Source organism: Tenrec ecaudatus, chromosome 17, assembly GCF_050624435.1.
Source record: "Tenrec ecaudatus isolate mTenEca1 chromosome 17, mTenEca1.hap1, whole genome shotgun sequence".
In the NCBI taxonomy this organism is placed as follows: Eukaryota; Metazoa; Chordata; class Mammalia; order Afrosoricida; family Tenrecidae; genus Tenrec; species Tenrec ecaudatus.
The window spans coordinates 30,648,274-30,664,912 of record NC_134546.1 but is presented as its reverse complement, the minus strand read 5'-3'; the positions used below and the strand labels follow the sequence as shown (position 1 = coordinate 30,664,912).

At 41.7% G+C, this 16,639-nt stretch overlaps 1 protein-coding gene and 1 pseudogene across 1 annotated transcript in view; both read right to left on the bottom strand.

Moving 5' to 3' along the window:
• Positions 1-16,639, bottom strand: part of ARHGEF33 (Rho guanine nucleotide exchange factor 33) — a 59,760-nt gene that overhangs the window by 31,734 nt on the left and 11,387 nt on the right. The window contains exons 3-7 of the mRNA XM_075535438.1: positions 16,165-16,329; positions 15,175-15,296; positions 13,974-14,116; positions 8,697-8,756; positions 4,431-4,655 (exon numbers count right to left, since the gene is read on the bottom strand). Of these exons, the coding sequence (XP_075391553.1) occupies positions 4,431-4,655; positions 8,697-8,756; positions 13,974-14,116; positions 15,175-15,296; positions 16,165-16,329 (715 nt within the window). The remainder of the gene's footprint in view (positions 1-4,430; positions 4,656-8,696; positions 8,757-13,973; positions 14,117-15,174; positions 15,297-16,164; positions 16,330-16,639) is intronic.
• LOC142430835 (V-type proton ATPase subunit E 1 pseudogene) lies at positions 10,662-11,343 on the bottom strand (annotated as a pseudogene).

Below are 16,639 nucleotides of genomic sequence, written 5' to 3'. Positions count from 1 at the left end.
TCTCAAGTACCCAGACTAACACACAGCACCTGACTCACTCCCTCCTCATGGGAAATGGGAAGATTAAACTAGAGAAATGTTCGTCTCTGGGATCTAGGCTAAATGTATCAGACAAAGTGGGGATCAGAGTTGAGAAACCAGAATAAAAACAAGACAACTCGAAGGAAGCCTGCACATTGAACATTTCAACTCCCTTCTCTCCCATTCCCCTGCATATCCTGGACTGCTGGCAGCCAGGTTTGCTCTTGTTGGACAGGAGACTGGGATACTTTCACCTAACAACTTCCAGGGGTGGGGTGGGAAGACCACCACACACTGATGTAAAGAGGTCATTTATCACATAGTTACTTTGCCACTTGATAGCCCACAATGGAGCCTATACATTGACAAGCCTGGCTAATACAGAATTTTCATGTATGTATGTATATTTAACATCTCCTCTCGCATATAAAAAATTAGAACCAAGGACCCTCAGGCAGTTGAAGAAAGTTTTCAATGTGAAAGAGAAGAAAGAACATATACACATCTGTTTTTTTTAAATAGTAAAAAGGCCTGAAGAAAGAGATAATACAAGAAACAAAAGTTTTTTCAAAATCTAATAATCAACATCCTCAAAGAGATATTAGAAAATATTCAAGCTATTTCACAATGACAGCAGAAAAAGCCTGTGTTAACGTTTTTATGAAGTGAAATTAAAAGGCTAGAATAGAGAGTCAAATCCAAAAGGAAGAACATATAGACTGATGGGGCAGAATTATGGCTGCAGAAGTAAACTCAGCAGCCGTGGGCAGCTGATCGTCGACAAAGGGTCAAAATCCATTCAATGGGAGGAGAAGTAGTCTCTTGAACAAATGATCTACTAAAAATGAAATCCTTATGCTCCTCAAAAACTCTCAAGAGAGTAAAAAGAGAACTTGCAGGCTAGATTGAAATTTTTGGCAACCACATAGAGAATACAGGTGTAAGCTCTGGAGAGAAAACTTCAACACCTCAACAGCAAAAAGACAAACAGTCCAATTTAAAGATCAGCAAATGATATGAACAAAGACTTCACCGAAGAAGATATTCATGGGACCAACAAATTCAGGACCATAGTCTTGGGAACAACTGGGGCATACTGTGGTCCGCATGCACATGTAATGCTCTACAGTCTAGTTGGGTGAGTAGCATCTGGTGTCTTAAAAGTTTGCAAGCAGACATCTATCAGTCTTGATTCACACGGAGCAAAATAGAATGAAGGCTCAAAGCAAAAATTTCGTCTATTTGAATAATGACCCATAATCTGAGAACCGAACTCTAGGGTGCCTGGCTACCACTACTTACCATTCTAAGCAAAGACAATAGAAAACAGAAAGTGCTAGATAAGATGGGAGGGAGAGAAAAAAAATTTTTTTAAGGCCATACCAAAACTAGAGGATCCCTGGAGACACTTTAAGATACCCTTGATACTTAGAATTGAAGTTATTTCTTGAAGCCGCCTTTCAGTAAAAGAATAAATTGCCTTATAAAATAAATAATATTGTCCATGAGTAATATGTCCCTTTGGACATGTGATCAGGAGAGACTAACCCCTGGAAAAGGACATCATGCTTGGTTAAATAGAGGGACAGCAAAAAGAAGACCCTGGATGAGATGGATGGACACAGTGCATAGCAATGGGCTCAAACATAGGAGCAATCATCAGGATGGCGCAGGACTGGGCGCTGTTTCATTCTGTAGTAGAGAGGGCTGAAGTGGGTCAGAACTGACTCAGTGGCACCTAACAGCAACAACAAAAAGTGTCCCTTAAACAATTAACTATACGAGACCAAAGAGTCAACATCGACCCAAAAGCCAGATAAGAAAGCAGGTAGAAGAAGGGAAGATAAATCAATGGAAACAGAGCAAACACATTGAAAATAATGGGAATGCTGACATGTAAAAATCCTAACCAGTGGCAACGAATAATTTGTGTGAAAACTGTTAAGGGGCACTTAATTTGCTTTGTAAAATTTCATATACAACACAATGAAAAAAAAAAGGCCTGAAGTTAAACAAGTAGCCATTTAGCCGGGAAACAAATAAGCCCACATGGGAAGCACAGCAACCTATGTGATCATGAGGTGTATACGGGGTCAGGTATCAAAAGATCCTAAACAAACAACTATATCAACGCAAGTGAAGGGGGTTGGAGTGGAGATCCAAAGCCTACGTAGACAATTGGACCTCCCCCACAGAAGGGTCATAGGAAGGGATCATTCACCCAAGGTGCAGTGTAGCGCAGGTGAAACACATCAGTTGTGCAAAGAGAACAAGGAAATACTGCATGGTTTAAAATCAAGAAAGTGCATGTCGAGTGGAGCCTCTCACCATACTTACTCAATCTGCATGCTGAGCAGATCATCAGAGAAGCTGGATGATGTGAAGAGATGGGATGGGAGGAAGGCTTAATGTGTGGCCTACAGATGACACAACCTTGTTTGATGAAAGTAAAAAGGATTTGAAGCACTTGCTGATGAAGATCAAAAGATTTCAGCCTTCAGTATGGATGAGAACTCAATGTTAAGAAGACAAAAGAAAACACACAAAAAACGCCATAACTGGAACAATAAGTAACGTCATGATGTATGGAGAAAAGATTGAAGTTACCAAAGATTTTGTCTTGCCTGAATCTCATGGAAGCAACAGTCAGGAGATCAAAAGTTGTACTGTATTAGGTAAATCTGCTACACAGGTGTTGGAAAGCAAGGATGTCACTCTGAGGATGAAGGCGCACCTAACCCAAGCCACTTAATTGCCTCATATGCATGGGAAAGCTGCACTTTGAATAAAGAAGACTGAAGAAGAAGCAATGAATTGTGGTGCAGGCAAAGAATATTTAAAGTGTCACATATTGCCAAAAGAGCAAACAAATCTGCTTTCGAAGAAGTATGACCCAGTGCGCTCCTTAGAGGCGAGTATGGCGAGACTTCCTCTTACACACTTTGGACATGTGTCAGGAGAGTCCAGACCCCGGAGAAGGACCTCATGCTTGGTAAAACAGAGGCAGCAAAAAGAGAGGAAGCCCCTTAGTGAGATGGATGGACACAGTGGCTGCAACAGTAGGCTCAGTACAAGAACAACGATGAAGATGGTGCGGGACTGGGCAGTGTTTTGTTCTGTTGTGCACAGGTCCACTAAGGACAGGAACTGACTAGGTGGCGCCTAACAACATCGACATGTGGTTATTTTGCTTTCCTCTTGTAATTCAATGGAAAGTGGAAACTATCTTCAATAAATAGTACTGGAAAATGTGCAGATACGTAGACAACTAACTGGGACCCTTACCTCCTAAATAAAAATTAATTCAAAATGGATCATGAACCAAATGAACAAGTTAAATCTGAAGATTTTAGAAGAAAGTATGCAAAAATATCTTCCTAACATTGGGTGAGGAAAAAATGTCTTGAAGGGATACAGAAGTCACAAGCTATGTTCTGACATGAAAAAAAGAGGTTAATCGATAGGTTGGACTTAAGGCTCCGTTCAGCAAAAGCTATTAAGAAAGTGGCACGTCAAAAACAAACAAAGTGACAAGTCAAGTTACAGACTGAAATAAAATTCCAAGAATATATTAGGAGGTCCTACAAATCACTGATAAAATTACAAATAACCCAATTTTTTTAATTGGGCAAATTATATAAAGACTTCATACAAAAGACAGGCAAAATTACCAATAAGCACATGAAAAAGCATTCAATGTCATTAGTAATAGGGCACTTTAAAACTACATAATATCCCCCTCGGATGCACACTGGACTTGATCTGGTTTTCAACATTTTCTGTAATTTTGTTGTGTTTTACTTTGTTTTTTTGTTTGTTCATATTAGAATTCATATCAGAGGTACTATGTCACTGGGAGTCACCTTGAAGCTGTGTGACATGTTTTTCTGTTTTTCAGCATATGAAAACCAGGACTGATGAATCTATAGGAACAAGAAGCCAAGTAGAATAAGGGTTGGGGGTGTTCAAATCACTGACCCTACAATTAGCTTCATATGTAAAAAAGCAAAGTAAAGAGCTTAAACTGGAGCTATGTGCATTTTATTCTATGTCAATTAACTCTCAGTTAAGTACTGTTAACAAAACAGTGCCATACTTTTTAAAATGTGAAAGCAAGTACCTAAAGGAACTCTCAAAGAGCTTTTTAAGTGGTTGTTACTATCATTCATAATCAACTCTTTAGTACTACTTAATTTTGTATACATTGACAAAAAGTTCAGCCCACTATGCCACCAGAGCTTCCATATATTTATAATAAAAATTAAAATTATGTTAGAAAATTACCTCCCCCAAATAGTTGTTCATCAACTGACAGTATATGTTCATGTTGTGATATGATATGAAAAAGGAGGGAATGGATTCTAGAGCCCTAGTGCGTTCTGCAGCCTGCATTCCCCTTGGGTACTTACCAGCTAAAGAAGTTTCACATAAAACGTTTTCCAAGGAGCTGTGTCTGCCCTGGCTAGCTTCTTTGAGTTTGTCTGGGTGGTCTTTCGTAACATATTCCTCGCCCCATTCTTTACCATCCTTAGGCTGCCTCCACGCACCAGATGGGAGATGGCTCTTGGATTGGATATCAGATGAGATGCAAGACTTCAGATTTTCTTCTGCTTCTGGAGTTGTCTGGTTCATTCCTGAAAAATAGCAACTGCTTCGGTGAGGGAGCTAGAGGCAGAACTAGGGGCTGCCCCTCTACGTGCCCAAGCTTCCCCCCCTTACAGCCTTACAGGAACTTGGAAGCTGCTTAGGGCTAGAGGGCATGCGCCCATTCAGGTCTTTGAGATGGGAAGCCAGTACACCTAGGGTCTCGATCCAGGCCAGGTGGGCTTAATTCAGCCAACGGGGTTAACCAGTATCATTGACCACACCTCCCAATAGGGGTGGGGGTGGGGAGCCTGAAAAAGCCAGAGACTTTGAGACCACACTCTTTCCCAGCAGCTCAGACACAGCCCAGTGAGGCCGGGCCACTGTGCCACCAACTAACTCTCTCTCTCTCTCTCTCTCTCTCTCTCTCTCTCTCTCTCTCTCTCTCTCTCTCTCTCTCTCTCTCTCTCTCTCTCTCTCTCTCTCTCATGTTCAGTTTACTCGAACGCCTGAAATTTCTTCTATCCTTTATAAAAACTTGGATCACCAACCAGGCTTCAGCACGAATTCTTTCTTACTTTGGAGGGGAGATTTTGTTACCAAATCTTTACCATTATATGCCTGTTTGGGTACAGCTGTCCATTAAAGATTAATAGTAGCCTTTCCCAAATAGCCCTAGTAAGCATTAACTGTTTGCATAGCTAAGGATAGTGGAGTATATTATCTGGTGAAGAGGACTTGAGGCACTTGCTGATAATCAAGGATTGCAGCCTTCTGTACAGATTACAAATCAATGTAAAAAAGACCGAAATCCTCTCAATTAGACCAATTAAACAACGTGCTAAATGAAGGTAAGATTGAAATAGTAAAGGATTTTGTCTTGCTTGGATCTACAACCACTGCTCATGGAAGCAGTGGCCAAGATATTAAATGACACATTGCATCGGGTAAGTCTGCTGCACAAGGTCTCTTTGGAGAGTTGAAAAGCAAGGATGTTTTTGTGAGGACTGAGCTGCACCGGACCCCACTCATGGTTTTTCAGCGGCCTCACTGAAGACTACAGAAGAACTGATGCATTGAACTGGGGGCTGCTGACGGATAATGAGAGCGACACGCACTGCCCGAAGAACAAACTGGTATTTTTGGAAGAAGTAAAGCCAGAATTCTCCTTGGCATCGAAGATGGCATGACTCTGTCTCACATGCTTTGGACGTGTTATCAGAAGTGACCAGTCCCTGGAGAAGGACATCATGATTGGTAAAGTAGCGGGGCAGTGAAAAAGAGAAAGGCCCTTGACAAGATGTATTGACACAGTGACTGCAAACATGATTGTTGTGAGGCTGGGAGGACCAGGCAGTGCTTTGTTCTGTTATATACAGGGTCAGGTCACTATGGCCCCCTAACAACAACAACAAAAACAATATGCCCTTTAGGGGACCATGGTGGTTCAGTCGTAGAATTTTCTCCTTCTACTAGAGAAGTTAAGGAGCTCTGGTGACAGTGATTATGCATTGGGCTGCTAACTGCAAGGTCAACAGTTCAAATCCACCAGCTACTCTTCAGGAGAAAGACTGAACTTTCTACTCCTTTAAACAATTCCCATCTCTGACACAATGGATGGATGGATGGATGGATTGTGATAAGAGTTGTACAAGCCCCCAATAAAACGAATTAAAAACTACAACAAAAACAGTTACCATCTCAGAAACTCACAGGGGCAGTTCTATCCTGTCCTGTAGGGTCACTATGAGTCACCGTCGACTTGATGGTAGTGTGTTTTTATTAGAGAAGCCCAGGTTTGATTCCTGGCTAGGGCACCTTATAGGTAACCACTACCTATCTGTCAGTGAAGACTTTGCTGAAAAGATTTCAGCAGAACTTCCTAACTCTGGTGGACCAAGAAGAAAGGCCTGATAACCCACTTCTCCAAATCCGCCACTGATTACTCCTATGGATCACAACCGTCCATTCCTCTTTATGTTTGAAGTCACCATGAATTAGGGCCCAATTAACTCGATGGTAGCTAACAACAACAAAATATATCCTTTACTGCTATACCTGTATAGGCAAGGTTTTCAAAAATAAACAGAAAATAATATAACTAATTTATGGTAATATGTACTGACTCCTCATTTCTGTTTCCTTTCAGGGGATGCAGGAGCAGCTCAGAGAACTATTAGAAAGAAAGGACAGAAAGAGAAGAAAGGGTGCTGAAACCAAATCTTCTTTTGCAACGTGTCCTTCTTGACCCTTAGTATCCTAATTTGAAGAAAGGGAATAAAAAGAGGAAGTAATCATGAAATAAATTGTAACCTTCAGATGAATTGTCTACTAAGTAAATAACTTTTTAATTAAATAAATTTTAAAATGTGCGACCTGTGGAAAACTTGCCAGGCTGGTTTTTTATTTATGTTTTATTTATATTAATAAATCATTTTATTGGGGGATCTTACAGCTCTTATAACAATCCATACATCAATTGTATCCAACTCATGTGTATATATTTTGGATACATATAATTTTTTTAGATCATTTTATTGGGGGCTCGTACAACTCTTATCACAATCCATACATATATCCATTGTGTCAAGGACATTTGTACATGTGTTGCCCTCATCATTCTCAAAACATTTTCTCATTTTTCCCCTCCCTCCCCATTCACCTCTCCCTCATGAACCTGTGAAAATTTATAAATTATTATTATTTTGCCATATCTTACACTGTCCAATATCTTCGTTCACTCACTTTTCTGTTGTTTTTAAAGACCATTTTATTGGGGGCTTTTACAGCTCTTATAACAATCGTAGATCAATTGTGTCGAGCAGATTTGTACATATGTTGCCATCATTATTTTTAAACATTTACTTTCTATTTGAGCCCTTGGTATCAGCTCCTCTTTCTCCCTACCCCCCACCCTCCCACCCTTGTGAGTCCTTGATACAATTTAAATTATTATTATTATTTTCATGTCTTATACCTACCACTAGCTCCCTTCCCCCATGGTTTCTGTTGTTCATATGTGTTGATCATTTTTATTGGTTTCCCCTTCCTCCCCTCCTCTTCCCACCTCTCCCTATCCTCCTGATATTGCTACTCCCATTTCTGTTCCCAAGGGGTTTATCTGACCTGGATTCTGTGTGTCATGAGCTCTTATCTGTACCTGTGCACCTGCTCTGGTGTAGCCTGCAGTGAAAGGCAGGACTGGGGTCATGATAGTGGGGGATGAGGAAGCCTCAAGGAACCAGAGGAATATTACATGTTTCATCAGTTCTATACTGCTCCCTGGTTGACTCATCCCTTCCTTGTGACCCTTCTGTGAGGGGATGTTCCATTGTTTACAGTTGGGTTTGGGGTCTCTGCTCTGACCCACCTCATTCTCAAGAATATGTTTTTGTTTTCTTATGCTTGTTACCCAATTCTGCCGACAACTCATAATTGCACAGGCTGGTGTGCTTCTTCCACATGGGCTTGCTGTGCTTCTCTGCTATATGACCACTTGTTTCACTTCAAGCCTTTAATACTCCAGACACTATCTTTTGATAGCCGGGCACCATCAGCTGTCTTCACCACATTTGCTTGTGCACCATTTTGTCTTCAGCAATGGTGACAGGGAGGGTGAGCATCACAGAATTCCAGGTTGTTAGAACAAAGTGTTCTTGCATTGAAGGAGGGTTTGAGCAAAGTCCATCCACTTCCTCAATGTATTGTCATGTAAATATATGTAATAGGCAAACACCTATATTTTTATGAATTAATATATTTTCATATGTACACACTTATGTTTATACCTCTATCCATAGCTTTGATTCCTAGATCTTCCTGTTTCCTTTTCAAGGCTGGTGTTTTAAATGAGTCAGAAGAAACCAAGAATACTGGTTTTGTCTCAGACTTTCCAAATGCTTCTTTCTACATGGGCTTAGTAACTGACCTACTCCAGTACACATCTTGGAATCTCAATAACTCTAAGGCTTCACTTTGCCTTAGTTCTGTCATACATGCTTTGGGACTGAGAACAGAGAAGCAGGGAAGGTTAAAGGAGAGAATGGGTAGAATTGCTGGAAGAAAAGAAAATTCATAGAAGATCCACTTACCAGGGCCCATCATCCCCTTCATGTTACTGTCTCCTACATGAATGGATCTGGACTCTTGAGCTGTAGAGAAAGGAAACCGTTTCAGTGTTCATTCCATTAGCGTGGGCTGAATCTTCTAGGTGCCAGACACTAGTGAAAGGCTCACAGACTTCATAATTCGGTGAGGGAAGACAGAGCAGTAAATAAAAGAAGAAGGAGAAAAATGCCATATTGCCATTTGTAAATGTGGAATTTACCTCATGATTATTGTAGAAATTCAATCAGCTAATACATGTAAACTAATTAAAATGGTTACTACTTTTCTGTCAGTTTGTGATATGTTGGCGGCTTGCCTGCTCCTGTGAGGCTGAAAACTATGCTATCAGTATTCCCAATATCACCCGGGCTACCCAAAGAGAGCAGCAGGTTTCAGCAGATCTTCCCGACTATGCATGGCAAAGAGTAGAGGAGAAAGCAGACGGTGCCTGATTATCCATTGTCAGAGTGTCTGGGGTCTTAAACGCTTGTATTCAAACAAGCAGCCATCTAAGTGAGACGTCAGCTAAGTTCACATCAAGTTACAATACTGAAAGATTCTGTGGGGAAATACTGAATGGTGCAGGAATACAGTCACTGCATCCAAAGTAATTGGTTGATATACAATATTTCAAGAGATATCATGTGATCAAGAGCCAATAGTACTGAAGGAAGAACTCCAAGCTAGACTGAAATCCTAATGTAAAACAAGGCTCCAGGAATTGACAGAATAGTAATTGAAATGTTTCAAAAAACTGAAGCAGCACTGGAAACAGTCACTTCTGTAGGCCAAGAAATTTGAAAGACAAGAACGTGCCCAGCCATCTGGAAGAGATCTGTATCCATGCCCATTCCAAAGAAAAGCATCCAAACAAAATGCTAAAACAAACAAAAACAAACTATAGTTAGTATCACATGCAAGCAAGGTTTTCCTGAAGTTCATTCAAAAACATCTGCAGAAATTCAAGCTCCATCGAGTTTGGAGCAAACTCACTAGCACCTAAGAAAGACAGTAACACTTAAATGGTCCTTGCCACACAAAGCCAACAAAAGCAAAGTGAATGCAAACCCACTGCTGTTCAAATGATTCCAAGTTTTTGTGACTGTACGGATGGAGTAGAACGGTTTCATCGGGTTTCCAAGACTGTAAGTATTTATGGAACCAGAAGGCCTCATTTGCTACCTCAGAGGGGTGAGTGTAAACCACCATTTAGTTGGTAAGCCCACCTCTCATCCATGGTGCCTTCCTGACACACCAAAATGCTAAGTTACTATTTTACTCTCAGAGTGTTTGTCGTCATGGTGATGGTAGAAATGATCACAATCAGAAATGATCCGAATAAAATCCAAGTTAGACTATCACTCCTCTGGGTGGAGGTAGGGGTTTCCTGTGGGGCAGTGAGCATTCCCAGACAGTCTGAGCATCTTCAGACTCTTTTGTGTTTTTTCCACATAAACCTTTTAATAAATAAAGCATATTTGTGGGTTAGCTTTTAAGTCACATTTACAAATGGGGACAACATCTAGGCCCGACTAGGTCACACAGTGAAGCTGCTACAGGTGAAGGAATGCATGCCTCACGTGCATTTTAGCCTGAACGTACACAGACCTGCAGGAAGAGGACACAGCATACCACCCTCTACAGGAGACGGGGATTTGGAGGGAGCAGGGGGCCCGGTGGAGTCCACGCAGCTGTCATCTGACCCCCATCCTCCCACTGCGGAGCCAGGGGAGAGCGCGTGGCTTCTGGATGGACTGGTTTCCCATCATTTTAAGTGAAGCTTACACCTATTGGGAACAATCAGGCCAAGGGCATTAGCTACAGTAGGGGAATCCCATTGATACCGAACATTAGAACAGCAGAGAGGTTACACAGATAATCTTGGTTCTTCAAATATTGGACACTTCTAGCTGGTATCCATGGAGGAGTGAATTCCACCTTCAGAAGGCTTAGTCCAAAAACTTCCTGTTGGTATTAGCACCAAACAAGGCTCCCTGGACCTCGGGCATCATCTTCTGGGCGATGAGGTCCAGCTGGCTCTGGAGGGTGTTGGAGACCTTCATCTTATGGTCCCCGTTACAGGTCTTAACGCCAACAGCTTTGTCCGCAGGCAGGTAGGCCTCCCGATCAATTTGGACATCCACATCTTTTTTTGGTGGCAATTTTGTACACTGGGATTGCTTTTTGCACCGCAACCTTCACCAGAGGGAAATCCTGTTTCCTGCAGCCAACAATCACCCGGGGCTCCAGTAGCTGGTCCAAACCCTGGAGGACCAGTCTGTCCAGCAGCACTTGGTACCTGGTCGTATCTTTCACCACCTTGCTGAGTCTCTGCTTGGCTTCACTGAGCAGGTCCATGATAAGGTCATCTCTCGCTCTGAGAAGCGTTAGTCGTGCTTGCTTCATCAAATTGGACATTTGGATTTTCTTCTGCTGCTCAATCTGCTTCTCCTTCTTCTCATAGTACTCCATGATCTTCCGTCTCTGGGTTTGCACCAGGCGACCTTTCTCAATGTTGAACCCTTCTTCTGCCTTTGCATCTATTTCTTCTGTCTTCCCTTTGGCTTCTAGCTCAATGAAAGCCATCATGTGCTTGATCAGCTTCTGCACGTCGACATCGCTGAGGGCCATGGTGAACACGCTGCTAGGCTGGCGGGCGACATGCTCGAGCTTCGGTTGAAGAAAGAAAGGCAAGGCAAGGAACCGCAGAGGAAAGCCGGCGTAGGTCTTCGCTTCCTTCGCTTTATAACTCTTCATCAGACTCTTTTTTTAGCTATTCCTAGGGTCTTGTTTATCCCGGCGAGAGGATGAACACATTCTCCAACCCTGGATTGCATGAATTACCTCCTCTTTTTCTCTTAAAATCCTTCATGGTCTTTCCCATGTGAAGTTTCTAAAACATAAGGCTCAGCAGTGCAGTGGGTTGAATGGTGGTCCTCAGAAAGTTTGACCAGGTCCCATCCCCACACCTGGTTCAAAGTGGGTTATAGTTGGACTGCTAACTGAAAGATCAGAAGTCCTAACTGACCAGCCTCCCTACAGTCAAAAGATGAGGCAGTTTCCTTCTATAAAGATTACAGTCTTGGAAACCCTATAGAGCAGTTGGTCTTTGCCTTTTGGGGGTTGCTATGAGTCAGCATCGACCGAATATCAGTGCATATACTAATCCCTGGATTCTGTGAATGTGACCTTATTTGGGAAAAGGACCTTTGGAAATGTCATGAGGTTAAGGATTTCCAGATGAAATCATTTTGAATGACCCAGGGGAACCCTCAAACCCAATGACAAGGCTCCTTACAAGAGACAGAGGAGAAGAGACGGCCAGGAGAAGACCAAGGCAGAGACTTAAATTGTGCAGCCACATGGCCCAGGAATGTCTCGAGCCACCAGGGACTGATGGATTCCCTCCTAGACCATTCAGAGGGATGCGAGCCCCTGACGTGTCAGAGGGCCTTGCCAACACTGCGGTTTCAGACCTCTGGCCTGCAGATGTGTGCGAGAACTTACCAACACTGAGGTTTCAGACCTCTGGCCTGCAGATGTGTGCAAGAACTTGCCAACACTGCGGTTTCAGACCTCTGGCCTGCAGATGTGTGCGAGAACTTGCCAACACTGTGGTTTCAGACCTCTGGCCTGCAGATGTGTGCAAGAAGAAATGACAGTGCGTTCAAGCCAAGTCAGTAGTCGTTTGTCATGGCGCTCATAGGAAACTAACGCACCATTTTATCCTTAACACTGGGTAAGATCACACTTTCTGAAAGTTTGGCACCGTGAACCATAAGTTTGAAGATACACTACTAACAATCATATCCAGAAGGTTTCATATCCACACCTTATTTCCCAAAGTCCTGCAACAACTCAGTAGAATGAGCTACGGCCGTTTCTGAACAGAGGAGAGGATGAAAGAGCTCATGGGCCACAACGCAGCTCACTGAAACCCATTTGGGCACTGGAGTCACCCAGGCCAGTGTCTTCAATGGAGTTGACACAGCTTGCGATGGTTCCTCTCCCTGGGCTAATGATGTAAGACTCTGATACCAACAAATGTAATGCTCTGCTTCACAACTGCCACCATTTTTCATCCTTTTGCTGTTGAATGTGTTTAGCTGTCATTGATCGGTTGCCACTCTCCAAGCCCATGCTGTCCTTTCTCCAACATGCTCCTCTTTCCTGCCTTGCTCCCCGTGCCATGGGACCGAGAAGACTCAGACGTCTTCAACGAGCCCTCTCCCCGATGGATCGTTCACTCGACTGTGCTCCTCAGCCTCTAAATTAACTCCTCTAATGAACAAAACACTCAAGCTAAGGAGCAAATCTGTACTTTAAAATTAGAGCAATAAAAAGCCATTCGGTTTATATTTTTCATTCAGTTGTTCCAAATACATTTAGTGTTGGTGAATATGGGAAGCACAGGAGAAGCTTCCAATTGCTGCCTCAAGCAGCCTCTATGTTGCCTGAGATCAACAAAAAGCAAGAAAATTCATCTAAATAACTTAATAGCTATTTATTCTCCTGTGCATACAGTGGTATTGCTTGACATTGTTGGGGGGATACAGGAAGATAGCAATGTTTTTGCTTGGTTTTGTTTTTTTTTAATTGAGTGGATCACAGGTCACCAAGCCCCAAACAGTCCTCAGAAAGTCAGTTGCTTCCATAGTATGCTGTTTGATAGCAACTGTATTCTCAGGTAAGGGCGTGACTTATGAATGTTTCAGCCCCTGGACAGCAGCAGCTCTGCTCTTCCAGAGAGTAGAAGGCTACAGAGTTGGGGGAGAAAATCAGAACATACAATCTTATCTGTACTAAGAATACAGCTCTTGAAAATGGACACTCACAGGGATGCAGAGTGAGAAGGATTATGGAAAATACAAGCCATTTATTTGAGTGAATCATTTTGACCTTTTTCCTCAGATGGTTGGTATAGAGCTGTGTAATACGTGATTATTAATTCATTTGCATTTTGAAAATGTCTAGATTGGCATAAAAAGAAATGAGGGCAAGAAAGAGGGAGGGCAGCAGGAAAGAACGGAAGGAAGGAAGAAAGCGTTTAATCGACAGACAGAAATCGGACAGACAGAAATCGGACAGACTCTCCTGGTCTATTAGATACTCTGAATGTATTTTCCAGATACAAGAGGGAAAATCTGGGTAATATACCATTCTCCTCTAATAAGGGGGCCCATTCTTACTGTTACTCAAGCTTCAAGAATTGAGGAGGAAATGCTTGCCTAATTGACTGTGATTTGCGAACTGAACCATACCTTTGTCATAGGCCTGAGAAGGTAAAAGGTTTGTGTAGTCGTCGCTTGGAAGCACAGGTTCCGGGATGTTGATGGATCGGAAAGGACTGCCTTGTGTTTGCGCAGGCCCGGACTGGGGCGCATGTTCGTCTTTTTGAGTTTTCCTGAAGAAGGGTAACCAAGACAGGACCAGTAAGGGTCTTAGAACTTTTATGGGTTAGGAGGAGGTTCCGTTCAGAACAACTCAAAAGAACACTCCTTTGAACTGATTACCATTTCTGTACATTCAAAATGACCCAACAGAAACAATCCATGTGGGCCAATAGTATCTTTCATCTATTCTGGGAGAAAAACAAACTTTCATATCCAGACAGTACTTTCTAATCATAATCGCTACAATTCTCCTTTGTCTGGGGGAGCTTTCAGAGGTCACGGCCTGCCTGTGAGGGTGTACATTCATTTAATAGAGCAACTGAAACTTCCCAGGAAGCAACAACTCTTCACATGAAAACCACACCCGTTCCCCAGGGCCGCAGAGTGCGATGGACAAGCAGAATTAAAGATAATGGAATTCTCCATGACATCTTTAATTCCTCTGGTATTATGCCCATATTTCAAGTTTTATCATATTAAAGCATAGTAAAGATTATGTGATTTTAATAGTGAAACTCTACTTGATTCCATTTGGTTGGGACTGATTTTCAATTACAGAAGTAAAATACTAGTAGTATGAGAAACACTTGAGAAAACAAATTTTAAAAAAACACCTCTACTGATCATCCCACTATCGTGAACCAATAATCATTCTTTTAAATATATCTTTCTCTTTGCTATTTAAGGAGCCCTGGTGGTGTATTAGGTTGCTTGTTGGGCTGCTAACCACACGGTCAGCAGTTTGAACCCACTAGCCACTCCCAGGGAGACAGATGAGGTTTTCTGTTGTAAAGATTTATAAAATAAGAAATTCTATAAAGGGTCGCTATGAATTGGAATTGACTTGACAATAGTGAATTTTGGAGGCATTATATGTTTTTACAACTGTATTTAAAGTACCATTTTATATCATTTAATTTTAATTTAATTAGTAAATGAATGTTATCACACAATTGCCACTTAATTGTATTAACCACCTTTTATGGCTCTGTAGCCTCCCTCCTGGAGCACGGGATAAGCTGTTGTCTACAAGTTTGTCCCTGGTGAACTTTTTGGGTAAGATACTCACTTGGCTTTAACTTTTCGAGATTCTCTTCGTTTCTCCTGTTGAAGCTGTTCGATTTTCTGCTGCATTTCTTCTTGTTTTGAAGTGATGGCCTGGATCATCGACATTGCATTGCTCAGCTCTTCCTAAAATTAAGAATAGGTGTATGCATTTAAACAAATACATGGAGTAAAAGCACATAGCATAACATTTGGTACATAGTAGGCTTTCAATACACAGCCCAGTGGTTCTCAGCCTGTGGGTCATGACCCCTTTGGGGGGTTGAATCGACCCTTTCACAAGGATCGCCCAATTCATAATAATAGCAAAATTACAGTTATGAAGTAGCAGCAAAAATAATTTTATGTTTGGGGGGTCACCACAACATGAGGAACTGTATTAAAGGGTCATGGCATGAGGAAGGTTGAGAACCACTGGAATAAACAAACGAATGAATGGATGAGAGATAGCTACTTCAATTGTGGCTTCTAATGTGAATACCAAACCAAAAACCAAACTCACTGCCATTGAGTCGGTGCTACCACATAGTGATCCAACCCTGTAGGACAGGGTAGAACTACCTGCTGTGAGTTTCTGAGTCTGTCACTGTTTAAAGGAGTAGTAATTTTTGTCTTTCTCCCTTAGAGCCACAGGTAGCTTGGAACTTCAGATCTTATGGACAACAGCCCAACTTGTAATCATTAAGCCACCAAAGCTCCTAATTTGAACATAAAACTCCAATGAAGAAAAACATGAAATAGGAAGATATATAAATAAATAAAAATGCAAATGTAATATATTATCATTTATGTTTATTTTATTGTTTTGTTTGTTTATCTACCTGACTGTGAATATATATATATATATGTATATATACATATTTACTTCATAGCTCATGAATGAGCAAAGGGGAAAGTCTTACATTTTGGCCTTTATAGGAAAAGGTCAATATTTGTACTTGCGTAACTAAGACCAACCACCTGTGGCCAGCAGGAAAAGGGAAAAGAAAGCTACCTTGAAATAGTTTAATGAGTTCTTCATCTCAGTAACTTTTTCTTCCATTGAGCACTTGCAACTCTTAACCTTCTCTTCCAAAGCATATTCTCCATGCTGAATTCTTGTCAGTTCCTGCATTGCTTCTGTGAAACCCGTTTGTAGTTCAGAGGCTAGCGCCTGTAACTAAACAGTGCAAGAAGAAGAAATTCACTTTGCTGAAAATGATCATAAAAGACACCACTGGCCCCTGTAACTTTTCTTTTGTTTCAGAAACCAGGTTCTTGGGAAATCTACAGACCTGATTTAATGGTATACTAAAAGATGGACATTTAAGGCAACCTTGACCCCATTCATCTAGGGAGTCTTCTTTATACCACACATTGATAAGAACAAAAAGAAAGCAATTAATTGCATTTACAAGTGCTTCTGCCAGCTATTATTTCATCTAAAACCTTTCATTAAAATGAGATTTACTTGAAAAGCAACATATGCA